The sequence below is a fragment of the Symphalangus syndactylus genome, chromosome 20 (genome assembly GCF_028878055.3).
Source record: "Symphalangus syndactylus isolate Jambi chromosome 20, NHGRI_mSymSyn1-v2.1_pri, whole genome shotgun sequence".
Taxonomy (NCBI): Eukaryota; Metazoa; Chordata; class Mammalia; order Primates; family Hylobatidae; genus Symphalangus; species Symphalangus syndactylus.
This window is the reverse complement of record NC_072442.2, coordinates 60,169,803-60,197,794: the sequence shown is the minus strand read 5'-3', so window position 1 is coordinate 60,197,794 and position 27,992 is coordinate 60,169,803. Positions and strand designations below refer to the sequence as shown.

General features: G+C 57.3%; 2 protein-coding genes and 2 non-coding genes across 7 annotated transcripts; all 4 read right to left on the bottom strand.

The window, feature by feature from the left end:
- Positions 1 to 2,160: 2,160 nt before the first annotated feature.
- On the bottom strand, positions 2,161 to 2,242 carry TRNAS-CGA (transfer RNA serine (anticodon CGA)). Its single transcript has one exon. It is a non-coding gene; the product is annotated as a tRNA-Ser (tRNA).
- A 467-nt stretch (positions 2,243 to 2,709) lies between these two features.
- TRNAT-AGU (transfer RNA threonine (anticodon AGU)) lies at positions 2,710 to 2,783 on the bottom strand. Its single transcript has one exon. It is a non-coding gene; the product is annotated as a tRNA-Thr (tRNA).
- Positions 2,784 to 3,708: 925 nt separating this feature from the next.
- PER1 (period circadian regulator 1) lies at positions 3,709 to 19,554 on the bottom strand. 4 transcript variants are annotated; one of them, XM_055256979.2, is made up of 24 exons: positions 17,203 to 17,634; positions 15,466 to 16,923; positions 13,562 to 13,975; positions 13,349 to 13,447; positions 13,101 to 13,255; positions 12,885 to 13,006; positions 12,592 to 12,793; positions 12,389 to 12,440; positions 11,784 to 11,926; positions 11,321 to 11,399; positions 11,137 to 11,243; positions 10,814 to 10,967; positions 10,607 to 10,715; positions 10,387 to 10,518; positions 10,034 to 10,139; positions 9,731 to 9,902; positions 9,509 to 9,639; positions 9,104 to 9,283; positions 7,925 to 8,155; positions 6,442 to 7,052; positions 5,827 to 6,013; positions 5,447 to 5,636; positions 4,974 to 5,124; positions 3,709 to 4,569 (listed from the first exon to the last, which is right to left on the bottom strand). In XM_055256979.2, the coding sequence occupies exons 3-24, from the start codon at positions 13,834 to 13,836 to the stop codon at positions 4,300 to 4,302; spliced, it is 3,858 nt and encodes a 1,285-aa protein (XP_055112954.1). In that variant the 5' UTR covers positions 13,837 to 13,975; positions 15,466 to 16,923; positions 17,203 to 17,634; the 3' UTR covers positions 3,709 to 4,299. The 4 variants fall into 4 exon arrangements, with proteins under 4 accessions (XP_055112954.1, XP_055112957.1, XP_063484413.1 ...); XM_055256982.2 differs by lacking the exons at positions 15,466 to 16,923; positions 17,203 to 17,634 and adding an exon at positions 19,479 to 19,553; XM_063628343.1 differs by lacking the exons at positions 9,104 to 9,283; positions 15,466 to 16,923; positions 17,203 to 17,634 and adding an exon at positions 19,479 to 19,554.
- A 2,740-nt stretch (positions 19,555 to 22,294) lies between these two features.
- VAMP2 (vesicle associated membrane protein 2) lies at positions 22,295 to 26,152 on the bottom strand. The gene is made up of 5 exons (XM_055256000.2): positions 26,017 to 26,152; positions 25,380 to 25,500; positions 24,740 to 24,898; positions 24,603 to 24,654; positions 22,295 to 23,998 (listed from the first exon to the last, which is right to left on the bottom strand). Coding segments are annotated over exons 1-5 (351 nt in total). The 5' UTR covers positions 26,019 to 26,152; the 3' UTR covers positions 22,295 to 23,981.
- Between the last annotated feature and the right edge of the window lie 1,840 nt (positions 26,153 to 27,992).

The window sequence follows — 27,992 nt, the reverse complement described above, 5'->3', positions numbered from 1 at the left end:
AGCACCGAGAGCAAGCGAGGGCTGTGAGGACTGCCAGCACGCTGTCACCTCTCAAAAGGACCACAGGTGAAGGAGGTTTGGGGAAGAAGCCTAGGAGTTTGGTTTGCACTTGTGTGTGTGTGTGACGGAGTTTCACTCTTTTTGCCTAGGCTGGAGTGCAATGGCCCGATCTCGGCTCACTGCAACCTCCGCCTCCCGGGTTCAAGCGATTTTCCTGCCTCAGCCTCCCGAGTAGCTGGGATTACAGGCATGGGCCACCACGCCCAGCTAAGTTTCTGTTTTTAGTAGAGATGGGGTTTCTCCATGTTGGTCAGGCTAGTCTCGAACTCCCGACCTCAGGTGATCCGCCCGCCTGGGCCTGCCAAAGTGCTGGGATTACAGGCACGAGCCACCGCACCTGGCCTTGCTGTGCACATTTTAAGTTTGTGATCTGTATTAGTGCTGATTGGTGATTTACAATCTCTGAGCTAGACATAAAAGTTCTCCACATCCCCACCAAACTCAGGAGCCCAGCTGGCTTCACTCAGTGGATCCTGCACCGGGGCTGCAGGTGGAGCTGCCTGCCAGTCCCGGTGCCGTGTGCCTGTACTCGTCAGCCATTGGGTGGTCGATGGGACTGGGTGGAGCAGGGGGTGGTGCTCGTCAGGGAGGCTCGGGCCACACAGGAGCCCGTGGACGGGGTGGGAGGCAATATGTGGGCAATAATATATAAGCATCTGTAATTCAGGGAGGAGTTCTGGAGCTGGAGATGAAAATCTGGGATGTATTAATGTATTACCTGATATTTAAAGCCACGAAACTGGAAATGACCAAGGTAGTGGGTACAGATAGAGAATAGGTTGGAAAATTGAGCCTTGGGAACAGCCCAACATTTAGAGATCCAGAAGGTGAGGAACAGCAAAGAAGTCTGAGAATAAGCTGCTGATGAAGTAGAAGGAATATCAGAAGGGCGTAGTGTCCTAGAAGGCAAGCGAAGAGTGTTTCTAATGGAAGAGTGAGTATCGGTATCAACTGCCGCTAAGTAATGGTCAATAGATTTAGCAATGTGATGATCGATCATTCGGCAACCTTAACAAGGGCAGCTTTGATGGGGGCTGTGGACACCTGATTAGAAAGGGTCCAAAGGAGAGTGGGAAGATAGAATTGGATAACTTGCTCTGTTTGCTGTAGAAGGGAGTAGAGAAATTGAGTGGTAGCTGGACGGGCGTGTGGGGTCAAGATAGCTTTTGTTGTCTTGCTTCTAAATTGGGAGAAATTAGTGTCTGTAGGCTGGTGAGAAAAATCAAGTAGAGAGGGATTTTTTTTTTTTTTTTTTTTTTTTTGAGATGGAGTTTTGCTATTGTTGCCCAGGCTGGAGTGCAATGGAGCGACCTTCGCCTCCCGGATTCAAGAGCTTTTCCTGCCTCAGCCTCCCGAGTAGCTGGGATTACAGGCGTGCGTCAGCCACCACGCCCGGCTAATTTGTATTTTTAGTAGAGATGGGGGTTTCACTGGTCTCGGACTTCTGACCTCAAGTGATCCACCCGTCAAGCCTCCCAAAGTGCTGAGATTACAGGCGTGAGCCACTGCGCCCGGCTGAGAGGGAAAATTTGATGGTATAGGAAAAAGAGCAGTGTCCTTGAGTGGGCCGGGGGGATGGGAAATCTAGTAAAAGTAGGGATTGGCTTTAGGTGGAAGCATTCTTCTACAATAATGAGGGAACAGAAGAGTATGTGGTCACTGACTCATTTAGGTAGGTAGGTAGGTAGGTGCGATGTGAATGTTGATGGGAAACTCCGAAATGCTTTATTTTCTCAGTGAATCAGGAAGTAAAAAGCTGAGGGACGATGAAGAAGAGATTCGTAGTTTGAGGTGAGGGTAGGAATGAAACAGTCGCATGGGGCAGTATGAGAGTGAATGAATTGGAGGAAAGTAACGATTGCTGAGTAGCACTAAGGAGCCACCTGAGTGTGGTGGCGTTAGGAATTGAAATTGGCAGTGAAAAGGTTTTTGCAGGTCGATAGGCGTATGAGAGTCGCAAGAGGGCGCTCGCGGGCTGGCCCCTGACGGCCGAGTCTGAGATTCTCAGAATAATGCGGGAGAGTCTCCAAGGAAAGAACTAGAAAACAAACTGCTTTTACCTTCTCCCGAGACCGAGATACCTAATACCAAAACTACTGACGCTGTGAGCAGGATTCGAACCTGCGCGGGGAGACCCCATTGGATTTCGAGTCCAACGCCTTAACCACTCGGCCATCACAGCCGCGTGCGGCCTGGGCCGTGCGCAACTATAGCTGCCTATCAACACTCCCGCCTCCAGCCGGCTCCACCCCCGCTGCCTCGAGACGCCTGCGCTCGTGCGCTCGGCTAGGTGGCGCAGACCACGCCTTCCCTCTAGGAGCCGTCAGCGGCCCCATTGGAGCGGCAGCTTTCCTATTCTCCCTCTCCTCCCCGAGCATAGAATGGAAACAAAACGGGTCCAAATCCGAGCCCTGTCTTCCATACCACCCTTGAGGACAGACCCTGAGATGCCTACTTCATGCTACTTCATGAAAGCGAAGTGAGAATCTGTAGTTTCCAATACCTACTAAAAGTGCAGGGGAACGGAGGCCCAAAGACGGATTGGCATGTAAGAAGAATCTCAGGAAGATTCTAGAAGAAATGTTTCTCAGGCCCTTTGAAAGTGGAGAAGTGTACTTGCAGCAATAATGTATCACTCCCCACTAACTTAGGCACCGCTGGGATTCGAACCCAGGATCTCCTGTTTACTAGACAGGCGCTTTAACCAGCTAAGCCACGGCGCCGGCATGAAGGAGGTGTGCCTCAAGGTAAATCAACTCTTAATGGGTGACAGTAAGTGAAAATCAGCAAACTGCAGTGGTTCCTCGGTGACTCATCCCTTCCTAAGCTACCTCTTCCTTTTCAGGTTCTGAGCCAAAAGGTTAATGCTTTGCTCCTCCATTCTTCCACACCTTTGGGGCCAACTCAACCATAAGTGAGCACATGTCTCCATGTGTCCCTTAGCTACCTAGACTGACCTGCTGAAGGGCCCTCTCTGTGTGGTGACCAAGAAGCCAAGGAAGGCCGGGCACGGTGGCTCACACCTGTAATCCCAGCACTTTGGGAGGCCAAGGCGGGCAGATCGCCTAAGGTCAGGAGTTCGCGATCAGCCTGACCAAAAATGGTGAAACCCTGTCTCTACTAGAAATACAAAATTAGCCAGGCGTGGTGGCGGGCACCTATAATCCCAGCTACTCGGGAGGCTGAGGCAGGAGAATCGCTTGAACCCGGGAGGCAGACGTTGCAGTGAGCTGAGATTGTACCACTGCACTCCAGCTGGGTGACAGAGCGAAATTCCGTCTCAAAAAAAGGAAGACAAACACCCTCGAATACCTCAGGGCACCACGGGGTTAAGCGGGGCTCCTCTGCCTTGGCCACCTGTGACCCGGGCTGGAGCTCACCCAAGCCCTTGGCCACACACACCTCTCATCTCTCCTTCCCAGGGCAAACCCAGCTGAGGCCATGCTAGAGGGGACAGCAGAGTCTGAGCTAGGCGTGGATGTAGCAGGCTCAGCAGGGCCCTCACTTGGACAGGATGAAGGAAAAGAGGAATGGGGATCGTCAGGAGATGGTCCTGTACACCCTCACTACAACCTTCCCGGAAGCAGGGCCACATGTCCCCTCGACACGCTCCCCTCACCCCAACCCCAAACTTCACAAAGTCCTGGGCGATTTTATCTTTTTGTATTAAAAAAGTGGTAACAGACACAAATATCAAAAACACAAATGCCATTGGCAGAGGGTACAGCTGAGAAGGCCTGGGTCCCACCTGAGGGGCAGCACCAGGGACTCCACGGTCCACCAACCTCCCCCACCCGAGAGCAGCTAGGGGCTGGAACCCCCGGGTCCTGCTTGGGCCTCAGGCTCTCCTCCCGTCTGGGGAGGAGGTGGGAGAGCGAGCTGTCTCCCCCAATAAATAAGTGTAGCCCCAACCCTCAGGAGTCGGATTCAGGCTCAGCTGGAATATGGAGAGGCCACTTCAGCAGCTTGTCAGCAACTTTGTCCAGGGGAGGGAAGGATTCCTCTCCAAAGGTGGGAGGTGACGCTCCTCTGGGCTGGGCTGTGGAGTTCTGCTCTCTGCTCCCTAAGAGGCCAGAGGCAGCCCCTGGATCCTAGGCTGGTGATGGGGGTCCGGCCCCCTATGCTGGGAGAAGCTGGGGCAGTTCCCACTGGTTGGTCTAGCCACATCTGAGTTCTGAGAATTGGGACATAGGAGAAGAAAGCCTCGCGTGGACTCCTGGAGATGGCCCAGAACAGAGTCTAGCTGGCGCAGTTTCCTGCTGTAGATAAGGCTGGACAGGATGAGCTCCTGTCTTCCTCCTCCTCCATGGCCAAGTCCGGAGAACCTGAAGCCTTGGCCCCGCCTTGGGCCTCCGCGCAGCCCTCACCCTCACCACTGCCGCCACCGCTGCTGCCCTGCTCGCCTCCACCCTCTTCCATGGGCTCCAGCCCCAGTCCATCCAGCTCTGAGAAGAGTGGGTCATCAGGGTGAGCAGGATCTTGGGTGCTGCTCCCACAGTCCACACAGGCCTTGGTGAGAGAAATGGACATGAGAGAGTAGACAGGGTTCTCACTGCTAACCTGCCAGCCCAGCTTCCCACCCCTAGCCCACTGTGCTGCCCGAAATGTACTCCCAAGAAGCACCAGTGCACACAGATGCATCTGCGGTCCAACAAGGTTGGAAAATGCTTTGTGCCCTCTACCCAGATGCCGTTACAGAACAGTCACAATGCATATTAGCATAGGATAGGCTGAGAAAAGTTCTGCAAAGACTCATGCGGCTTAATATTCTATAATCCACAGCAAATTTAGTGGAATCAACATTCTTCAGAATTAATGATCCAAGGACATCAAGGAGATCAGCTCTTGGCCTCGATCCCTTGAACTTGAGCTCAATTCTTTTTTCTCCCCCTGTCCCAGGCTTCTCCTCTCACCATCACATCAAGAGCCCGAGGCAGTTGGCCCTTCCGGACCCAGGAGTGCACAGCGCCCAGTTCCCGCCGCTGGTCCTCAGAAAACCGAGGCTGCTGCTTCTGCATGGCTCGGAGCCGCTCCCGATCCTGCTTCAGCACAGAGGTCATGTCCCTGCCCGAGAAGGGGTTCAGAAGGCAGAGGCTGGGATCCAGGACCCCGACCAGGACCCATGAAGCTGGCATCCTTCCTTCCTTCCTCTACCACAACTCCCCACCTCATGCTCCTCCCCTAAACTAGGGCTATGGGAGGTCAAGGCTTCCAAGACCAGGAAACCTGCTCTCCTCCTGGGAGGAACTAGTAACAGGGCTCCAAGTGGCAGAAAGAAAGATAGGAACCTTCTATCCTATCCAGGGCAGAGCCAGCCCCAGAAAAGAAAACTGCCCCCCCTACTACCTCTGAAAGGAAGGCCAAGAAGGCCTCTGAAAGGCCTTACCTGGAGGGTACCTGGTAGGTCATCATGACGCGCTGGTCAGCATTGGCCATGAGCAGCCAAATGGGATCCTGGAGCACGTACTTAATCACCTGGTCCCCGGGCTCAGCCCCGCCCCGAGCAGCCCCAGCCTCAGCCTCAGAAGAGTCGATGCTGCCAAAGTATTTGCTTGTGTGGCTGCTCTGGCTGCTGCCTGTGAAGTGGGGTGCAAACCAATGGGAGTCAGGCTGGCTGCATGCCCACTCCCGGGGCCTCGCAAGGCCTCCCTCAAAGGCCACATGTCCATCCCAGTGGCCTTATGAAGCTCCGCCAAGACGGGGCCTGGGCTCCTGGCTCCCGAATCACTGCCCTACCCTGGGAGATGTTGGAGGCGGGGTACTCACGAGTGATGCTGGCTGAGGTGCTGCCCCCCTCCTGGGAGCCTGAACCAGACCCAGAGCCCAAGCCAGAGCCCAAGGAGCCCGAGGCTGCAGAGCCTGTGCCGGAGCGCGAGTCCTCTTGCAGCAGAAGTTCCAGCAGGTCACTGGAGCCGGAAAGTGCGTCCTGATTGGAGGACTCAGTGACCTCCACCTGGAGGAGGGGAGGAGGGCAAGGAGGGATGGAGGGGTCAGCACCTAGGCCTCCCTTCAACTGCTCTCACTGGTTGTGGGGAGAGGCACATCCAACCCCAGTGGTCTCTGCTCCCCACTTCGTGACAGCAGGACCAGGCTGAGAGAAGAAAGCTGGCGCAGAGTGGGGATGTGAGGCCAGACCCTTTCCAAGTGACAGATGCTCTCTCAGAAGTTACTGAGATGTCCTCACCACCTGTCAGACAGACAGGACTGTCCCTTCAGAGAGGAGGTAACCAATTTCTGCCTCATTCAGAAATTCAGCTGGGGTCTCCCTCCACCTCCTGGAGGCCGAGACGCCGGCCTGGCAGAGACAGCAGGCAGCACAGGGTGCCAGAGGGGCGGGGCTGGGGTGGGGGCTGGCAGGCAGACGCAGGGGTCAGTGCTCACCAGTCTGGCCTCTGGCTCAGCAGCTTCCTCACTGGGAGGTGGGGGCCCGGCACTGCTCCCAGGGCCCCCTGCAACTGCAGCCCCCTCAGCACGGGGGAGCTCCTCGAGCTGCAGCAGATTGAGCTGGAGTGGAGAGCTGCATCTCGAGTTGAACAGTGGAGAGTCCGGGCGGTGAGGAGGGCTGGGGGGGAGGGCGGGCAAGGATGGAGAAGGGGAGTGCGAGGCAGGAGTGGGAGGCCCTTCAGCAGGGGTCTGGAGTGCCCCATAAGGATAGCTGGATGGGGTTGGGAACAGATAGTTAGGGAGCACCAAGGCCACCATTGGGGTCACCAAAGGGGCAGGGAAAGCAGCCGGGGGCACAGATGTGGGAGCAGGGGGAAGAGGCTGGGGGCCTCCTCGAGGAGAGAACACTGGGAGAGGGTAGGGCTGGACAACCGCTGGGAAGGGGGTAGTGGCTGGTGGGGTGGGCCAGGGGGTGGAGGGTGGCACGGGTGAGGGGTGTGAGACATAGCAGGGCGCTTCAGCCCGAGGGTTCTGGTGGTGGCGTGAGCGCTTGGCTTTGGATCGGCAGTGGTGTCGGCGGCTTGGGGGTGCGGGGCCGTGGTGGCAGCCTGTGGGGAGAGACTAGGGTTAGCAAGGGCCTGAACCTGGGGTTAGTGCCCCTGCCCCCCATACTGCCCTGACACTCTGACCAGGGAGAGGACAGGCCAAGGTCCCAGAGAGAGCTTCTCAACCCACACAGAACGAGTGACTCAGGAGGCGGGGCACCTTCAGGGAAGAATCACAGGAGCCAGGGACAAGGGGATTTATTGAGAAAGGAACAAGGCCAGGGAGAGGTTACATGAGGGGTCGAGCTGGGGGCGTGCGGAAGATGGAGGCACGCTGGCATATAGAGGAAGCAGGGTGAGTCCATGGACACATGGACAGGTGGCTCTGGTCCATCCGCCAAACTCCTGTGGGCACTGCCAGCTTAGGCGTTCCTCCTGCCCATCGAGGCCATATTCTGCCTAGCTTGCAATGGAGTGAAGAGTGGGGCTGGAAAGCCCAGTCCTGAGTCTGCCTGCAGGGGGCCTCCCTCAGGCACCTGGAGGGGCTGCCTTCTGCCTGCCCTTGAAGCCCAGACCCCACCCAGAGTTGGCCCAGAATCTCTGCATGTCTCTTCATCAGTGACAACTGACTCCTAAGTGGGAATACTTCCTGCCCCTGCCCCCAGGCTAGGCCTGAAGTCACTTACCTGGAGCACAGCACCTCTGCCTGCCCGTCCCAGTGCCATCCCCCCAAGCTGCCCTCCTCTGGCTGCAGCCCGGAACCCCGGCCTAGTGGGGAGAAGCTAGCGAGGGGCCTGTCCCTAGGCAGGGCCTGGTGGTGGAAGCAGCACCAGTCTGGGTCCCTGGAGCAGAAACACCTCCCTTAAGACCCACCCCGCAACAATCCAGTCCTAGACTGGGCAGAGAGCAGGCTCCAGGAGGCCCCAGGTGGCTACCTCGCTCGCCAAGGGCTGAGGGAGCTGTGGAAGAGCTGTCGAGTCCACGCAGCCTGCCCAGGTCTCGGAAGCGGCTGAGGAAGGCTTGCTCTTCCTTCTGTGTGTGCAGGGACAGCACGGCCTTGGTCAGCCCCACTGGACGGTAGGCATCTGGGGCTGGGTCAGGGGCTACTGTGGGGCTAGGGGCTGGGCCTGGGGCTAGGCCAGGCGGGTCCTCCATCATGATGATGTCTGAGGAAAGTGAGATAGGGAAAGGATATCAGAATCACCTCAGGGGTCAACACATCCATACCACACCCTCCCTGTCCGATAGCCTAGCCAACCCCTGGCAGCTCTGCCCCACAGCCAAGCCTGGTCCCCATGTACATTTCTTGGTCACCTCTCTGCCAACGGCTGGCCCTGGGTCCTCCGAAGAAGAGACAACAGATACTCAGGCCCCTCCAGTGGCCACTCTCTGCCAGGAACTCTACTGGGATGACCCCTTCACAACTCTTGTTGGAAGAGAAGCCCACCCCTTGGCCTTCCCTCACACATTTTCTTTTTTTTTTTTTTTTTTTTTTTTTGAGATGGAGTCTCACTCTTTCTCCCAAGCTGGAGTGCAGTGGTGTGATCTCGGCTCACTGCAACCACCACCTCCTGGGTTCAAGCGATTCTCCTGTCTCAGCCTCCCGAGTAGCTGGGACTACAGGCGCGTGCCACCACGCCTGATTAATTTTTGCATTTTTAGTAGATACAGGGTTTCACCATGTTTCCCAGGCTGATCTCGAGCTCCTGATCTCAGGTGATCCTCCTACCTCAGCCTCCCAAAGTGCTAGGATTACAGGTCTGAGCCACCATGCCCAGCCCCTCATAATTTTCAAGGTCAATATCCAAAGACCCTTCAGGGATCTTCAATTTTCCTCACCTTCAGACCCTCTGTGGTTAGCACCTCAGGGCAAACCCCCTACCCCAGACTTTGTGTTTCAACTGACAGTAACAATACAAGAAGCAGAACAGGGGAAGGGCAAAGCCGAGAAGCCTGGCAGGGAGGGGAGAGCAAGAAGCAGTAGCCCCAAGCCCCAGGTCAGGGGAGGCCTCCTCCTCTCCATCAGGGCCTAGAGGGGAGACGAAAGGCAGGAGGGAGCTCTAGCTGGGAGACTGGTGGAGCCCAAGCACTGCCCCCCAACTCCACACCCATACCCGACTCCGGGGGCTTCTTGTCTCCCACATGGACGATGGTGGAGCTGAAGCTACACTGACTGGTGACGGACACCACGCTCTCCGCCTTATTGGCCAGGGCGAGCGGGCTCAGGGTGCCTCCCACCACTGGCTCCTTCCGTGGGGTGGCCCCCTCCCCAGACAGCACTGCTGACGGCGGATCTGTGCAGAGAGATGGTGCCAGTTACCATCCCCACCCCCACCAGGAAGTCAGGAGAGAGGATCCCAGGGAAAAGGGGAAGGGGATGGTGGTAGGGAACAGTCTGGAGACCAGGAGGCTGGGGAGGAGGGCAGGGCAGAGCAAGAGGGCCCAGAAGCAGAAGGGAAAAGACACAGGGCCACCAGGCCATGACGGGGCAGTGGGAGCGGGGTGCATTGGATCTTTACCTTTCTTGGTCCCCACAGAAACTGGACCTGTCCTCTGCTTGTCATCGTCAGAGGCTGAGGAGGTGGTACAGGAGGAGGAGGAGGCACATTTACGCTTAGTGGTGCTGGGGAGGTTGCAGCTCTCCAGGTACCTGGTGATGGACACAGCAGAGGGCATCAGAGTAGGGCTTGGGGCGGGCAGGGTTAGAGCCCGAGGTGGAGAAGATGCCTGGCAGGCCTTACCTGAGGATGCTGTCCAGGCAGTTGATCTGTTGGTAGGAGCAGCTAGAGGCTTCTTTCCTCTCAGCCTCCTCAGGGGCCAAGGCTAGTGGGGCCTGGATGGGAGCAGAACCCGTCTCCAGCTCTGGGTCTGGGGATTGGCAGGGAAGGACCTTGGCCTTGAACGTGCCTGTAGCTGGAGCAAAGAGAGAAAGAAGAAAATAGTCTTCCCAAGCTCACATGGAAAAAAACAGCAAATGGGTTGGGGGTGAAAGTCAGGGGACCCCCCAGGTCTGTCTCTTCACCCACACATCGTCATCAACTCACCAGGGAGGCGGGGCCGGGGCTGAGGCCGGGCCCGAGACTCAATAAAAAGCTGCTGGCCCTGGTGCTTCACCAGATGCACATCCTTACAGATCTGCTGGAAAGTCACCTGTGGGGGACAGCACCACAGTGAGCAGAACCAGGGGGGGTGGCCAGTGTCAGGGGCCAAGGGCACAATAAAACAAGAAGGTACCAGTGGGGAGGCACAGACGCCTTGACGGCAGCAGGACAAGAAGGAAAAGGCAGGAAGAAGAGGGCAAAGGAGGATCGGGCAAGACTCTGGGACTGGCAGTGCTGGTTCCAAGAAGGAGAAGGGAAAGGGCGATTAGAGGGTGAGGTGGGAGCAGGTCACTCACTGGCGCAGGAGGCCCAGGCCCCTCTGCATCACCCCCGTTGCTATCACTGGAGGACCCAGGGCTGTGGAGAGGGCCTGGGGATGTCACGGGGCCGACTCCACAGAGTCCTGTGGGGCTGGGGCTGTGCACGGGCTGCAGCGGGTAGAAGGCAGGTTAGATGGCTTGATCCCGCTTCCCACCCCTTTTCTCACCTCCCACCCTCCCTCTCCGTGACTCTCACCTGCAGCAGCAGCCGGTGGATCTGCTCTGACAGCTCCTGGATATCAGTGTCCAGGGATGGAACTGGGCTGGGGGCCGGGGGAGTGAATACGTCCTCATTCAAGGGGGCCCTGTAGGGTGGGGAAGAGTGAGTCCGGCCCTAGCCCAGTCCTGTCCCCCACCGCACTGCCCTATCCCCAACGCCAGCTCGGGGGCATGGCCCACTTACGTGCGTACTTTGTGGCGGCCCAACACGAAGGCTACCTTGCGGCTCCACGGGTGCACAAAGCCAGCCCAGCTGGTGTCCATGGTGACATACTCCCCGTTGCGGGCACAGAAGCGGATAGGGGAGTGGTCAAAGGGCTGGCCCGCCAACTGCAGGACTGATGGAAGTGGGAAAGGAGGAGGAGTCAAAGGGAGGGAGAGCTGAGTAAGAGGCAGGCGATGCCACTGGACATCCAGGAGACCAAGGCACCGAGAGACACAACCACAAGGGCAGCCATTCCAAAGCCCGGGAGAGTGGGAAGGGCGAGCAGCGAGAGAGGAACTCACTTTTCTTGTGGATAGCCAGCATGAGGGGTCGGTCCTCAGGATGCAGGAACAGGAGCACTGGGGCTCCCAGGAGGTCCTGGGGCAGGTAGCCCAGCAGGGGGGCAGCCCTGAACGGGAAGGAGGCATCAGAGTGGCCGTGGCCTCAGCCCTGGCTGCCCTCATCTCTTCTAGGTCCTATCCTCACCTTTCATCCACATCCTGGAAGAGGCAGCTGGGTGTGTGCCGTGTAGTGAAAATCCTCTTGTCGGGGGGTATCCGGGGAGCTGAGGCACAGAAAGTGTGGTCACTGGGTTTTGTTCAGAATGCCCCACTCCTCAGCCCTCCACTCTGCCTGGGCCCAGGCTGGCTGACGATCTGCCACACAGCTCTGCCCTGGGCACTATGGGCCCAAAGATGGTCTGGGCCAATCCTATGCCCTGTATCAGTAACACGACTGAGAGCAAGCAAGGCATTCTTCTCTGCCCTCCTCTAGCTCGGGCACCTTATTCAACTCTACCTCTAAAAGGAGCTCAAATTCTCATCTTTATAATAGCTTTTCTTGTTCCAAAAGTCAAAGGGTCTGGTTCATGCCTCCCAAATTCATGTCTGGCCATGAGGAAATGTCCTTCCTCCCAGCCCCCACCAGGCCACGGCCCTGACCTGCCCACCTTCGTAACCCGAATGGATGCGCTCTGCAATCAGCAGGCAGCACGGCTGTGCAGGGGCCCCATCTGAGACCCGGATCTTGGTCACATACGGGGTTAGGCGGAATGGCTGGTACCGAGGCCCTGGATCCCGGTCAGGACCTCCTCTAGCAAAGGAGAGAGGAGCATTAGGGACTTTCAACAGAGAGCCACCCACTTCTCCAACCACAAGGTCACAGCAGACAACAGCAAAGACCCTGGGGAGGGGGCAGAAGGAGGCAGAGGTAGGCCGGGCGCGGTGGCTCGCGCCTTTAATCCCAGCACTTTGGGAGGCCAAGGCAGGTGGATCACCTGAGGTCAGGAGTTCGAGACCAGCCCGGCCAACATGGTGAAACCCCGTCTCTACTAAAAATACAAAAATTAGCTGGGTGTGGTGGTGCATGCCTATAATCCCAGCTACTTGGGAGGCTGAGGCAGGAGAATCGCTTGAACCTGGGAGGTGGAGGTTGCAGTGAGCCGAGATCGTGCCACTGCAGTCCAGCCTGGGCGACAGAGTGAGACTCCCTTTCAAAAAACAAAAACAAACAAAAAAAAGGAGGCAGAAGTCTTCTCCAGCTCCCCTCACCTACCTGATACGGCAGAAGACGGACTTCTCCTGGGTAAAGTCCCTGAGGCCTGAACCTGGGACAGACAGGAGAGGAGTGAGCACAGCCTCCTGCCCCTTCCCTAGGCTGCGAAGAACCCACTAAGGGAAAGTCTGGGTCCCCTGGCCCCTCACAGCAAGAATTTCCTGGGACTGCTCATGCCTCCCCACAGTGCTTGGGCACCTCACCTGCTGAGGCCCCTGTGCCCCAGGTGGGCAGACGAGATGGAGCAGTGGAACCATAGAAGACTCCCACATCCTGGGGAGCCAGGAGCTCAGAGAAGCGGGTACCCCGGAACACGTCCCGCTTGCAACGCAGCAGGACAGCTGCCTGCTCCGAAATGTAGACGATTCGGCCCGTCAGGAAGGAGACAGCCACTGAGAAGGTATCCTGGCAGGAGGGAGAGAGCAAGAGCAGATTCAAGAGCTGTGAGAGAAGGGGTAGGGGTGCGTCGGGATGCAGAGGCCAGGCCGCCGCTGACCTGGTTCCGAAGCGTGTACTCAGACGTGATGTGCTCCAGCTCCTCCAGGGTATAGGTGGACATGTCCATGGAGCAAGGCTCGCCCTCCTCCAGGCTCCACTGCTGGTAGTATTCCTGGTTGGCTGCAGGGTGGAGACAGTGAGGCATTCAGTAAGGAGGCTGCCTCAACACAGGAGCCCAGGCCCAGGCCATTCCCTCTTGGGACACGCCACTTACCCTGCACCTGCTTGACACAGGCCAGTGCGTACTGCAGCGTGGCCAGGGTCCCAGAGCGGCCCTTGCCCCGGCGCTCTGGCGGCAGTCGAAGCTTGAGCTCTCGAAGTGCTGTCATGAGTTCCTTCTGGGTCCTCGCCCGGGCTGACTGTTCACTGCTGCGGGGCCCACAGGGAAGAAAGAGATAAAGATATTTTTCCCAGAGTGTGGCCTGGGCCCCTAGACCTCTCCTCCAGCCTCACTCGACGTACCTGCAGCCACTGGTGGATGGGTTGTCCTGCTCTGAGCTGGCACTCAGGAGGCTGTAGGCAATGGAACTGCTGGGTGGGGATGGGCTCTGAGAGTTTGTGCTAGGAGACAGCAACAGGCCCAGTTACAGGTAGGGCCAGCAGTGCAACGCCTGTCACCCAGCTCTGCCTCCTCACAAGACCATTCCTAGACCCAACATACACATCCATACACACCTCTTGCTGCTCTCAGTGGTCTCCAGAAGGGCTGAGTCCTTGCCGTTGCCCGAGGAGGAGCTGTGTGAGCTCCGCTGAGATGCGCCTCTAGACTCATGCCCGTTGGACTCATTGCCGCTTGAACCATTGCTGTTGGCATCGGTGTCATCGGCCAGGCTGGGGCCTGGGCAAGGCCGGTGCTGTGGGGGCCCAGGGGATGGGACGCCCCCAGGACAAAATGATTCCCCAGGCCTGGGGTCCCCTCCCCCATCAGCCCCTTCTAGGGGGCCACTCATGTCTGGGCCATGGGGAGAACAGAACAGAGAAGGCGGAGAGGCCACCACGGATGCACAAGGGGGCCTGGAGGCCTGGCTGAGGGAGTGAGATGGAAGATCTAAGTCTCTGAGGGTTGAGAAGTTCGATCACAGCCAGTACCTGGAGAGGGAGACCAGGAAGCAGGGCTTGCAAAAAGCTGGTTTGTTAACTCCACAGCACCTGCTGGCTTCACTCAGACCTTCCCCTGCCTGGCCTCATGCAGGACTGATGGGAGTGGAACCCAGGCCTGGGGCTTCCAGTGGGGAGTCAGGATGTTTCCTGTACCCTTAGTGGGGCTGCAAGTGGGACAAGGTTCTCCCGAGCCTTCCTTCACATCCCCTGCCACCATGGCCTGAGCAGTCAATGAGAACTACAGCTGTGGGCAAAAGCCTGGACACTTCCCATTCCCAAGTTCCCATTAGGTGTCCACTCTGCATGGGCCTCCAAGGCCTCGGGGCAGGGGGTGAGCTGGTCGCCTCCTATATTTAGGCCTCCAGGCTAATTTTATCCGGGGGCGGTGCCACCCCCGCTGCACATGCGCGCCGACGTGCGCGGCCCCACCACGCGCTTCCGCCGCCGCCACTGTCGCCAGGGAAACCGACGTCAGCTGCTGAGCTCAGCGGTTGCTGGAGGGACCACAGGAGGGCGGGAGGAGCGACCCCTCCCCCATTTCCCGGCGGAAGTGGGGGAACTGCCCACTCTCCCACTGGTGGGCGCGGCCGGGGGTCACGCATCCTTTACATATCCCCAGTCCCAGGATGGCTTGGTGGCCGTACGAAGTGGGATGGCCTGTTAGGATTCCAGGGTTGGTCCTGGCTTCCCCAGGACGAAGCACAACGGCCACCGCCCTCGGCGCAAAAGCCCCTCAACCTGACTCTCGCCTGGATCCCAGTCATTCTGGTCAAGACAACACAGCCTTTCCTTTTTTAGCCCCTGCGCTGCTTCCCCACCACGACGACCGAAGCCGGCAACCTGCCATCGTCAAGGACCCGAGGATCCTCTCCTCAGTCCCCTACTTTTCTGGCCAGACCAGCCCCCCAACCCCAAGCCTTGGGCAGAAGACGCGCAACAGCCAACAGATCGTTCTTCCCCTACTCCCCGTCCAACCACACCCCCACTACTGAGCATTTTCTGAGCGCCAGGGAAAAAGGGAAGGTTGTGGCCAACAGCAGGAACTAGCGCTGGGAACGGGATGTTCTAGTCCGAAGTGGGCTGACATCACAGGCGGCGCAGGGCCAGGGACTGGAGAGCAGAGACACGGGGAGCGCTGAAAGCCTAATAGGGTCCTGGTACCGGGGCAAACCTGGGGCCCCTCGAGTAACGAGCAAGAAGACCGGGGCATGCCCGCTGAGAGTCGGCTGTGGGGCCGGGAAAGCTGGGACGGGGAGGTGGGAACAAGCTGGAGGTAAGGTGAGTGGGTCAGGAGTGCAGACTCCCGGTGCAAGATTTCGAGGAGGACTTCGGTCCTTGGGGGCAGGGAGAGGGTGGGTAGCGGTAAGGACGACAGTGTGCCCTCTGCCTGGGCCGAAAAGTAGCCCATCAGATTGGAAGTGGCAGCGGTCCGGCTCAGGGACGGAGATCGGCCCCAGGATGGCCGCAGAGATGCCTACCTGGTCGCAGGAGCGTCCTCCGCCCGCCTGCCCGCCGCCGCTCCAGCCTGCAGCCGAGTGGAAGCTCCACCGGGCGGGGAGGCGGGTTGCATAATGCCGGGCACTGCCCCCTCATTGGCCTCTTGCCGACGGAGCCGCAGGCCCCGCCCCCGATTGGCTGGGGATCTCTTCCCGGCGCCTGATTGGCTAGTGGCCTCCACTGAGGTCAGGGCTGTGTCACACACACGAGCGCACGTGGACCTGGGTGCTGGTGCTGGGCTGAAGAGCCCCAGACACCGCCCAGCCAATGGGCGCGGGACGCTTGCACAGTGAATAATGGAAGGGAGGAGAGAGGGAGGTACGCTGCGCCTCTTTAGGGAAAAAACCCCGGCCAGAATAGGTGCTCAAGACTTGTCTACTTCCTGAACGCACTAGCCTTGCAGAACACATCATCTTGGCATCTTCGCCTTTCCAAGGGTGAGGAAAAGGAATGGCGCTGCAAGTTAGGCCACGCTGGATAAGATGGGTGGTCCTTGAGAGGAGGGGAGAGACACAAACCTGCCTGGGCCTCTCCTGGGTTCCTGTACCAACCTTGTTCCCTCCCAACCTTCGTTCTACATAATGAAGCCCTTTAACCGAAGCACTTCCTCTGACACTTCAAATCCTGGGAGAGGACAGTTAAGGGTCCACGTGTGATTGGTGGGTGAGTGGGTGGAGGAAGGATGCGGACAATGGAAGGGGCGACCAGAGCCAATAGTGGCTGTGAAGGGAAACAATGGCAGGTGCTTCTACGGCCACTCAGAGACAAGGTCTCCCGGCAGCCTACGTGGTGTCTAGTACTTCCCTCCAGAGTACGCAGCCACCCACAGTTAGGGCTGCCCCAAAAGTGGGGGCCAGGAAGCCAGGACTACAGAGGGACCAAAGGGGATGGCACAGAGAAGAAGCCAGCTGGGGCCCTAGACAGAGAAAGGTGGGGTGGCAAGGGCCTCATATTTCCACTGCTTGGAAAAGAAAGCCAAACTCCAGGGGCCCAGACGAAACGTCATCTGTCTCCTTCACTGCAGTCTCCAGAGCCCAGGACAGGACCTGACACTTGGCAAGTGATCGATAAACATGATTTTTTTTTTTTTTAAACAAGGATAGGTTGGGGAGGTGGGAAAAGAGTGTCAACAGGAGAAAGGGGGCTGGGAATTCTGATTCTCTAAAAGAGGGTAGTAGCCTAGAAAGAGAACAGGGGCACGATTTGCAGGCAATAAAATGTTAGTCTGGGCTCAGGAGAGCTGCAGTTACACAGCCCCCTCCATCCAGGACCGTGATGAGTAGTTCCTCGCAGGGCTCCCTGGAAACGTGGGTTGTAGATGAACAGGACTCCAAGCAGCTGCTGACATAATCATTGTGGGGGCACTCCCCTCACTGTCACGTGGCCCAAGCTTTCCTGAACAATGAGGGAAGGGTGAAGGGGAGGGCTCTGTGGAAAAGCTGGGACAAGAGTGTGTTATAAATTAACCCAGAAAAATCGAAACAGGAAAACAAAAAAAAGATTCAGGAGCCTGGAGGCCGGGCGCGGTGGCTCACGCCTGTAATCCCAGCACTTTGGGAGGCCGAGGCGGGCGGATCACCTGAGGTCCGGAGTTCGAGACCAGCCTGACCAACATGGAGAAACCCCCGTCTCTATTAAAAAAAAAAAAAAAAAGATTCAGGAGCCTGGATTCTCAGTCTCCTCTCCCTGAAAATGATCCTCCCCACCCCAACTCATACTGTGGCCTTGGCCTTGTCTCATTTGCAGACACCTCTTCCCTGGAAACATGGTTTTTCTCCCCCTTCAGGGATTTAGATGTGATCTCCCCGAACCCAGGCAGTCCTTGGTCTCCCGCCTCCATCTCCCTGTCTTTTGCATAGACAAAAGGCTCCAGCCCTCCAGCAGCCCCCGCTTGCTCCCAAGACTCTTGTTGTCCTGCTTCACCGTCCCCACAGTAACCAGGCCCTGCTGCCGTCAATGGAGGCGAGGGGGCGGGAGACAGCGGTGACGTCAAAGCGGAAGAAGGGGGCGGGGCGAAGCTGCCGGGGAATGTGGGGCAGGGAGGCTGGAGGGACTGGAGAGGCAGCGGTTTGGGAGGCGGCCAGCCCGAGAGGGCGGCGGCCAGCGCACTTGGGAACATCATGTTCTCTTGGCTGGTGGCCCAGGACATGCACCCAGCCTGGGCGCCTCCCCCAACCAAACGACAGCCGTCCTGTCCCAAAGCCAGGGATTCCTGGAGAGAGGATTAGGAGGAAGGGGGCCCCCTCCCCACACCTCCCCGCCACCACGCCTGGCTCTCTTTTCAGGACTCCCATCTGCCCGCTCCTCAGCTTGTTCCTGCAGCTCTGGCTTTTCCTCTCTCCCAAACTGTACACATCTGCTGGCCTGGTACCAAACACCCAGGGCGGAGAAGTTGGAGGTCCAGTCTCTGGGAGAGAACACGCACCTTTGCTCCCTTCCAGAAGCCCCCTCAGAGCCTGAATCTCTTGTTATTATGGCAGCGGGCGAGGGGAGAGGGAGTGAGGCGCGGACAGGGAGGAGAAGGGACCTAGGATGAAAAAATCAAACTGGGACAGAGCAAGTGGCCCAGTCTGGGGCCTGGATCCTGGGAGAGGGCTAGAAGGGAGGAATGAGGGAATTTGGACTGCTGCCTGAAGACCAGAAGAGCCAGGAAGAGAGAAATGGGACGCCATCAAAACTTGCAGAAAAACTTGAGAACGTGAGACTAGTTCCCAGCCACAGCATTCACATAAATCTCTCACCATAACCCAGGCATTACGCTAAGCACTTTATATTATCTTATTTCATCCCCAGAACAACCCCGTGAGATAGGTGTTATTATCCCCATTCCACGGGGGATAACTAAGGCACAGAAGTTACTAAACTTGTCCAGTGCCTCATAACATGGTCTCAAGCTCTTAACAAATGGAGCCCAGGATTCAAAAATCTGAACTCTAATAATGGCTTGTCATTCCGGTTTCTTACCCTTCAGGAACCTGTGAGGTGTTAACCAACCTGTAAGCTGCATTCCAGCACTGGCAAACCTGGCCTCTCAAATATCCAGCCAATTCTGTTTGGTGCCAGGAACACGGACTCCATCCAACCCCTTTCTCTGCCTTAGGCCTGATCCCAAGACACTGTTTGCACTCCCCACACACTTAACATCATAGCCCGTTTTCCCAGGCTCACAAAGTGCTTCAGATCACCCTAACAGCCACCAGCCCCAATGATTTCCTACGAAGCCCACTTCTTCACTTTTCTACTTTACCTCAGGCCAACTTTACCAGAAGCCTGGCCTGGTTGTTTGCACAGACGGATACCAAAACACCCTGTTGGTGCCTCCCCACCTCCAGGGGCTCAGGAAGACGTGCACAGCCCATCTGCACAAACCCCAACCCTATCCTCTCAGGACTCAATAGTTGCTACCCCACGTCTATTCTCAAAGACGACTCTGAGGCCTAAACCCTTCCCTTTAACACGAGACAGACACCCGGAGCCGTAATGTGACTGGCAAATTAAAACACCATCCTTTCTCATATCAGCATGCCAACCCTTTGGTACCCTCCGACTTGCCCTACCAGGGCCTCCCTCCCGCCTCCAAACCTCTGCCTCTTTCAAGTGTTTAAGGGGACCACCCAAACAGCAGCCACTGAAACATCCTCCATCAGCTCTCAAGGGTCCCGTTCCGCTATCTCCCTGGGAGCAGGGGCTCCTTCAGTCCCGACCTGAGAGGGAGCTCCCTCAGGTCGCCGAGGGCTTCCGAGCCCCTCCCCCCGGGCAGTCAAGTGTCCAGGGACTCCAGGGGGGCGAGGGATCTGAAGTCACTAACTCCCACCCCGTCCCTCTAGACCTGAATTCACGGTCCCTATTCTCCACAACCATCAGAGCTCCCACCGCAGCTATCACGTATTTGCACGATCCCACACACACTCTAACACCTTCCTAACCGACCACACCACCCCGGAAAAGTCCACATCGACTGCCCCGCATCTCTCCCCCATCCCCGAGCACTCACCGCTCGGCGCGCGCGCACGCACACTCCGAATTTCTTCTAGGACTTCAAGCATTACACTGGCTCCTCCAAACCCGCCCACGGGCCGGGCTGCCACGCCCCCCACGCTTATTGGCTTAGGGGCGCCGACCCATGCCCCGTGCCGCGTGCAGCCGCCGGCCCCCGCACAGCCTCCATTGGCGCCTCCGGCCGCCATCGTCTTCTCATTGGTCAGCAGACCAACGGGGGCGGGAGAGATACACGTGCGAGAGGGGCCGCCCCAACGCGGCGATTGGAAGCCTGACGGAGGTCACGCCCCCGACACTTCTGAGGTTCTTATTGGCTGGGGAAATAACCCCCGACCTGCCAAGATTGGTGACGTAATTGCCAGTCCCGCTCTCCAAGCTTTCTGATAGGCTGAGAGGTCTTGGAGCTGTAGGGTACACGTGCCGGCGGTCTCACGCGGCAACTTGTTTACCCAGAAGCTGGGGATTTTCCTTGACGACACTCTTAACCACGGCTGCTAAATCTGCGCAGGCGCAGCGAGCGTGACCTGCACGCAGGCGCAGACTTGAGCGGTGGCAGCGTAGAAGGCGCACTTTGTACAGAGACCCGGGCGTGACAAGGGCGCCTCTGGCGCTGGGGTTCTGGCCCTGGGTCCCCGAGGCTCCCTGAAGCTGGAAGGTGAGAGCATTAGGGTGAAGCGGTTTTCAGATCTCAGCACGGTGTCTTGGTGACGATGAAAATGAGAGAGCCTCTTCCTGATTGTTTTCTGCGGGCCAGGCCAGGCGCTTCTCACAAACTCTTGAGGAGGCCAGCTCACATACTCCCCCCGCCTCACAAATAAGACCGAGATCCAGGGGGGTTACATAATCTGTTCGCCTGTAACACGCTAGTCAGTAACAAGGCGAAAACTTGAACCCAAGTCCCTGACACCATAAAGCAGGCGGGTCCTAGGGCCCATGTGAACTCTTAAACCTGGAAGGGATTTGAGTTGGAAGTGCGAAATCCTGAGCAATGCCTAGCATATAGTAGGACTTCAATCAAGTTGGACGTTCTGGTAATGACTGTGTACCTAATTGTAAGAATCACGGTGGCTCACGCCTGTAACCCCAGCACTTTGGCAGGCTGAGGTGGGTGGATCACTTGAGGCCAGGAGTTTGAGACCAGCCTGGCCAACATGGTAAAACCGTCTCTACTGAAAAAAAAAACCCACGGCTGGGCGCGGTGGCTAACGCCTGTATTCCCAGCACTTTGGGAGGCCGAGGCAGGCGGATCACGAGGTCAGGAGATCAAGACCATCCTTGGCTAACACAGTGAAACCCCGTCTCTACTAAAAATACAAAAAATTAGCCGGGCGAGGTGGTGGGCGCCTGTAGTCCCAGCTACTCGGGAGGCTGAGGCAGGAGAATGGCGTGAACCCGGGAGGCGGAGCTTGCAGTGAACCGAGATCGCGCCATTGCACTCCAGCCTGGGCGACAGAGCAAGACTCGTCTCAAAAAAAAAAAAAACACCCACAAAAATTAGCCGGGCATGGTAGTGGGTACCTGTAATCCCAGCTACTCAGGAGGCTGAGGCACGAGGATTGCTTAAACCCAGAAAGCGGAGGTTGCGTGAGCCGAAATTGCACCACTGCACTCCAGCCTGGGTGACAGAGCGAGACTGTCTCAAAGCAAACAAAAAAAGGCCGGGCGCGGTGGCGATTCTCCTGCCTCAGCCTCCCAAGTAGCTGGGATTACAGGCACATGCCACCACGCCTAATTTTTTGTATTTTTAGTAGAGATGAGGTTTCACCATGTTTGCAAGGCTGGTCTCAAACTCCTGACCTCAAGTCATCTGCCTGCCTCAGCCTCCCAAAGTGCTCACGCTCTACCTAAAATATACTCTCATTTGATCAACATCGTGTTAAGTGGATTTTTTTTTGAGACAGTCTCGTTCTGTCACCCAGGCTGGAGTGCAGTGATCTCGGCTCACTGCAACCTCCACCTCCCAGGTTCAAGCAATTCTCTGCCTCAGCCTCCCGAGTAGCTGGGATTACAGGTGCCCGCCACCATCCCCGGCTAATTTTTTGCGTGTATTTTCAGTAGAGACGTGCTTTCACTATGTTGGCCAGGCTGGTCTTGAACTCCTGACCTCGTGATCCGCCCACCTCGGCCTCCCAAAGGGCTGGGATTACTGGCGTGAGCCACCGCGCCGGCCACTCACTGTTGAAGCACCTGGGAACAGGGATACTAAGATGCCACGTGGGGGCCTCCTGAACCTACAGTTCAGTGTGGGGTCTAAAGTCACAAGTCATACAACAGAGTACAGGGGTAGTGGAGCTCCACAACATACTCAGCTGTGTCTCTGTGAGTCTATTTAAACCACTATTTACTAACCCCGTCTGGGCACTGGCACTGGGTTAGGCACAGAGGGGAAGACATGCTTCACAGAAATGGCCAACTACTTCATCTACTGCTGCACGGGAGCCACTGCAGAGCATCTAGAAGTTAAATCGAGAGTAGAAAGGAGTCCAACAGCAGGAACATGCCCCAGGAAAGGAAAACGAAAGCTGGGAACCCTAGACCATAGGGCGCACCGGGCTTAGAGACACAGGGGCTGGCTATGACACTTCCCATTACCAACTCCTAGTGCCCCCCTGTGGCCACTTTGAGAATCACACTTTGCCCTGCCCAAGGTCAGGGCCTCTTGCAAAGTCCAGTCCATTACCAATGTATCTTCTCGACCTTCCTGGTATACCTTCCGATCCAATATTCTTCCCATTGGTTAAGAAAAGATCTTATTCTCCCCCAACCAAAAAAAAGACAGAAAAAATAAAAAAGATTTTAGACAACACCTGGTTACTCATTACACATTTATTGTACATTTTCACAATCTGGATGCGCCACAGAATTGGGGGCATGGGGTGGGGGAAGAGGGGGGCAGGGGACACTGGGATAATATGGGGGGTCTAGAACACAGCACCCCCACCCCCAGCATCTCTCCTACCCTTTCACACCACAGCTTAGATATCCCTGCTCCCCCTCCACACAGAAAACCTCAAGTGTGGGGGGAAGAAAGTTTGGGGGCCCCCTCCCATGGCAGGTTAAGGGACTGTACCCTCAAACCCTTAAAATTGTGCCATTTAAAAAGACAACAGACCCTTCCTCAATCACTTCACCCAATGAGAGGACAGCTCTCTCTGGGCTCAATAGCCCTGGAGAGGGGCGAGCATCCCCGTTTTCCAGCAAGTCCCATACACACATTGGCAGTGACTAGTACCCCCACCCTAAATTCAGGAGGGGGGCAGTCAGAGGAGCTGGGCAGTGATGGGGGCAACACCCCCCAAATTGGGGAGGCAGGTTTTCAGTCCAACCCCCAGCAGGGGTGAGGCCAGAGATTTCAGGCAGGAATTGGGGGGATTCTCTGCCCTGCCCCACTCCTCCCCAAGGCAGTGATGACCCCACCACACACACTGGTAGCCACCCCTCTCAAAAGAGATCAATTGTGGCCAACCCCCAACTCTCCTGGTGGGAGGAGGAGATGGATCAGGCAGATGGGAGGGAAACCCCCTGGGAATGTCAGTTGAGTACCCCACATGAAAACTGGGGAGCAGGAATGTGGGGAGAAACCCCGAGTGGCAGAATTATTGGTCCATCATAACATACTGAACTCCAAGACACTTACATACCAGCTGGGGGAGGGAGAGGAGGGTACAAGAGGTTTGGAAAATGAGGGTAAGGGAGGCAAACTGGACTAGAGGGGCTAGGAGGAGGCAATGCTGGGGGCCAGAGCAGCCTGGTTCCCCAAAAGCCCAGGCTCCCCACCACCTACAAGTAATGTCGTGCAAATGAAAATGTGATACAAGAACTAATGGGGACTAACTCCTCAGTAAAAAAAGAAACACAGGTTGAGAGAAGAGTCATGGAACAAAAAGAAATGGAAAGGGATGGTAGTATGTAGTGATACGCTAATTAACATGCTGGACGCTCCCAAAGACCTTGGGATTCTTAGGACCAAGTGGGGCCAGTCTCAGAGCCTCCCAATGGATGCAAAGATGATGCATCTAAGGAAGCCTGGACAGGTGCTTTTTGTTTTTTGTTTTGAGGGCGGGGCAGAGGGAGCATGACAGGGAGAGGGAGGAGGAAAGGAGGGCCAGGGTGGGAGGAAGGATCAGCTAAATCTGAGGGAAGAAGAAGGAAAGGAAAGGGACTATTGCATAGCAGATGCAAACGAAGGGACTTGGGGCTAGTCAGGAAGAAAGGGAAAGGGAAGGAAGGCAAGAGAGAGGAGGTGAAGGGAACCTCAGGAAGGGGTGTTAAGGACAACCGGAAAAATCTTCTAGTAATAAAACTACAAACAGACCAAATATATATAATATTATATATGTATAAATAACAGCTGGCTATTTACAGGGGGACACACACACGGACACACACACGCACGGATCCAGGGGAGGGGGGGCTGAAAGATATGGCTGAGAGGTGGAGGAACGGCTGAGGGTGGGGGGAGAGGCCCTTCTCTAGGCAGGGCAGACTCCTCGGGGATTTAAGTGCTGAAGTAAACTGTGGAGAGAGGGGAAGAAGATGAGGAAGAGGGAGAGGGGAGAAAGAGAGAAAGAGAAAGCAGTGTGTCAGGCCTGGCCCTGCTCCAATCCTCCCCACTCCCCAGCTGGCTGATACCCCTACCCCTCTCTTGGACTCAGTTTTTCCATCTACAAAGCAAGGGGCTAGGCAGGTAGGTTCTGAGGTCCCTTCCGCTCCATAATATGGCCTTGAAGCCACAGACCCTAATCCTCTGAGCCTCTGAGACCACAAGCTCTCAAATAATGGGGTGGTTGGCTTCCTGGTCATGTCTCAAGCCCCTGGTCCTTTCCTTTCTCCCACTCCTCAATTCCAGGGTTCTCAGACTGGGCTCTTAGGCCCAAAGGGTCCTCAATGGATACACCAGCTTTCCTATTTCCAAATGTTAACAAAACTGCCAAGAACCAGGCAAAATGCAGGCTAAATAACATCCAAGTTTTTGGCTCTAGATGAATCAGAATTGCCATTAGCAGCTATATGTGTTTTTGGCTGAAGAGTAAAAACTAGGTTAATGACCTTCAAAACCCAGAATCCATTGGGGAAACCTCTCCAGGGAAAGGGCCCCGGCCATTCCCACCCTACTCACCTATGATGATGATGAGGATGATGGCGCAAATCACTCCCAAGATGATCATCATCTAGGGGTGAGAGAGGAGAGGATCAGTAAGACAAACTATGATACCCCATTCACCCGCCAGTTCTCCTTCCTGTCCCCACCCTTACCTTGAGGTTTTTCCACCAGTATTTGCGCTTGAGCTTGGCTGCACTTGTTTCAAACTGGGAGGCCCCCGCCTGCAGTGCATCTGCACGGTCGTCCAGCTCCGACAGCTTCTGGTCCCGCTCCAGGACCTTGTCCACGTTCACCCTCATGATGTCCACCACCTGGGAGAAGGGCCCACGAGGCAGGGGGTGTGCGAAGGCCCACCTCAGTGAGGGCAATCCTCAAGCATGTGCCCACCATGCCACACATGGAACATGCACCCTGATGCTGCCAGGTTAACATGCCAAGGACACACAGAACATGCCTAGCACACCTGGGGACATGCAAGGAGCACACATCAGGGGCATGCTGGTGACATCTCAGATGTCATAGCAACACCCTCCCTCTATGGAGCCTCAGGCACTCTGTCCATCACCAGAGCACACCTGCCCAGGCTGGCACACCCCAGGCTAGCAAAGCTGATTAACACCCCCAGCGCCCTTCCAAGTGCGTGCTGACAGGGAGACAGGGATGGGGCATGGTATCTTTGTCCGCAAACCCACAGGCGTGAACTATCATCACTCCCAAACCAACATGGGCCCCTACACCTATACGCCAACCCCCAGGGTCCTTCCTACTGCTTTTAACTCCCCCCACACTCACCTCATCCACCTGGGCCTGGGTCTGCTGCAGTCTCCTGTTACTGGTGAGGTTTGGAGGGGGTGCAGGGGGGCCACCCTCCCCAGCCGGGGCGGCAGGGGGGGCCGTGGCAGCGGTAGCAGACCTGCGGAGCAGGGACGGATTAAGACCCTGGGCCTGCAGCCTTCCGGCCCCGCAGCCAGGGCTCCGCCCATCCACCTGTCCATCCTCGTCCCTCCAGTCCTCCTTTTCGGGAGGAAGGCCACCCGATGGAAGCCCTGGTCTCGGTCCAGCCCCGCCGCCGATAAGCTGCGTGACCTTGAGTGAGGCCCCCTCCCCCACCGGCCTCAGTTTCCCCGCCTGTCAAATGAGGGCGACCTCACAGATGCGATCCGGGTCGACCCGAAAAGACAGGCGGCCGCGGTTGACAGGGGCGGGGCGGGCCAGGAGGACACTGGGACCGCTCCTTCCCGTGGCCATCGCCCGAGCCGGCCAGCCCGGGACGCGGGGCTCCTCGGCCGCCCGCGCGCAGTCACCGGCTTGGGCCTGGCCCCGGGGCGCGGGGAACGCGGGAGAGACCCCGGGCACTCCCCACGGCTGGCTGCCAAGGGCGGCGGCCGGCGCAGGGAAGCGCGGTGAGGGTGGCGGGCGGCCGACTCACATGGCGGGGGCAGCGGGCGGAGGACTTGGCAGCGGCAGTGATGGCGGCGGCGGCTCGCGCTGGCTCCGACTGGCGCTGGCTGCTCGGGACGGAAAGATGGCGGCCGCGCGTCACCCGCATCCGGGCATTGCGGGCGGGGGCGGGGCGCCGCGGGCGACGCGTCGGGAGCGGGGCCGCGGGGGCGGGGCGCTGCGGGGCCGGGGTCTTGCCCGGCAGGGCCAGGGGCCCGGCGCCACCATGCCCCGGCAGCTCCCTCGGCACTCGCGGGACCCCAAAGCGGGCTGCTGCGGCTTCCCCAAACCCACTGCCACCCCACCCTGTCTGACCACAGCCGCCCCCAAACCGCCTGCCACCTGCCCCTTAGGGCACACCGCAGCCTGGCCCCACACCTAACCCCCAGACCACTCCCTCAATCGTGAACCCAGTAAACCAGCCTGCACCCCACACAGCCCAAGGTCTTGCCCCGCGCCCAGGTCCCAGCACCTAGCGACCCGCCTTCAGCACTTGGAATGGGCTGGAGTTGGGAAATCAGAGAGGGCCAGTACAGGTGCTGGGGCAATATCGAGAGCGGGGACCCTGCTGCTAGGGTGGAGAGGAGTGGGGGAGGTTGGTCCCAACCCATCACCGCTGGTGGATGTCTCAGAGGAAGCCTAGGGTCCCTGGCCACTGGGTAGGAGGGTAGGAAGACAAGATGAGGCAGGCTCTTCCCGCCCAAACAAGTCCAGGGGGCGAAGGACGGGGGAGTGTCTACAGGGTGTGGGGAGGGGGCTGCCCCGTTTCACGATTAAGATTCAGGGGTACTTAACAGCTGGAGCAGGCCCGACTGAGGTGGGGTGAGCTGAGGACCCCGAAGAGGAGGGCACAAGGCTGCCGGGGGTGATGGGGGCAGGGGCTGCTTCACGTGGTGGCTGCTTACTGGCCAAGACCTAGCTTTGCCCCAGGCTTGGGTCAGCGACCCCGACTGCAGGAAAGGGCTGAGGCTTTGGTCCAAGGCACAAGGCCTGGGCCAAAAAAAAAAAAAAAAAAAAAGCCTTTTTTTCTTTTTCTCTCATTTTTTTTTCTTTAGTAGTAGGCACAGTGGGCACAGGTTACAAGGTACTGCTTTACCTGCGTATTCGCCTCACAGGTGTGACCTTGGACAGTTGCCATCCTCTCTCTGGACCCCAAATATATTGCATATGTAGGTACTAAATCCATATTTGTTAAATGGCTTGATGTGGATAACATAGAAGGAGATTATCCCTGGCTGGTCTCCATTAGGCCCTCTAAGCACACCCAGTAGCTGTATACACTCCCACCTAGCTTGTCAGAGAAGATGGGACCAGGGGAGCTGTCGCTCTGGTGGAGTGCAGGGGGCATTTTAGGCGAGGCCCTTTGGCCCTGGGGTGGGGGTGCTTACTACATCCCTGGAAGGTGCAGGGAGGCTGATGGCCTTGATCTCTAAGACAAACAGGAACCAGCTTCATCCCTCCCCCACCCTGGCTTCCCAGGGCCTCTGGGTGTGAGATCCTCCCCCACTGCAGTGCCCCACCCCCTCCCCACAGAAGCCCGGAGACTGGCTCTGTCACCAGAGGTGTCATTTCCCAGCTGTCTGGGGGAGGTGAGTGAGCAGGGAATGTGTGTGCTGGGTGTGGGAACTCAGCCCAATCTAAGAGAAGATACTCTTGGCTTCCTCCCCCTCAGAGGAGCAGCCGCGTCCCTGGTCCTTATGCACTGACAGTCCCGGGTGGCTCAGCCTATGTGATGAGAAAGAAAAGAGCAGCTTTCATGGGGGTCTCAGATCATGGTATGAGATGCTGGCTCCTGCTTTTTGGTCTTGAGATGATTCTGCTTTCTAGTCAGAGAACAAAGATGCCAAATTCCAGCCTTTTAAGTTCAAAACCCTCAGTGTCTATCAGGGTATGAATAAGACAGGGAGGATTGGAAGAGGCAGGCACAGGAAGCCCTTCCGCCCCCAGTTGGACACCCTGCACTAA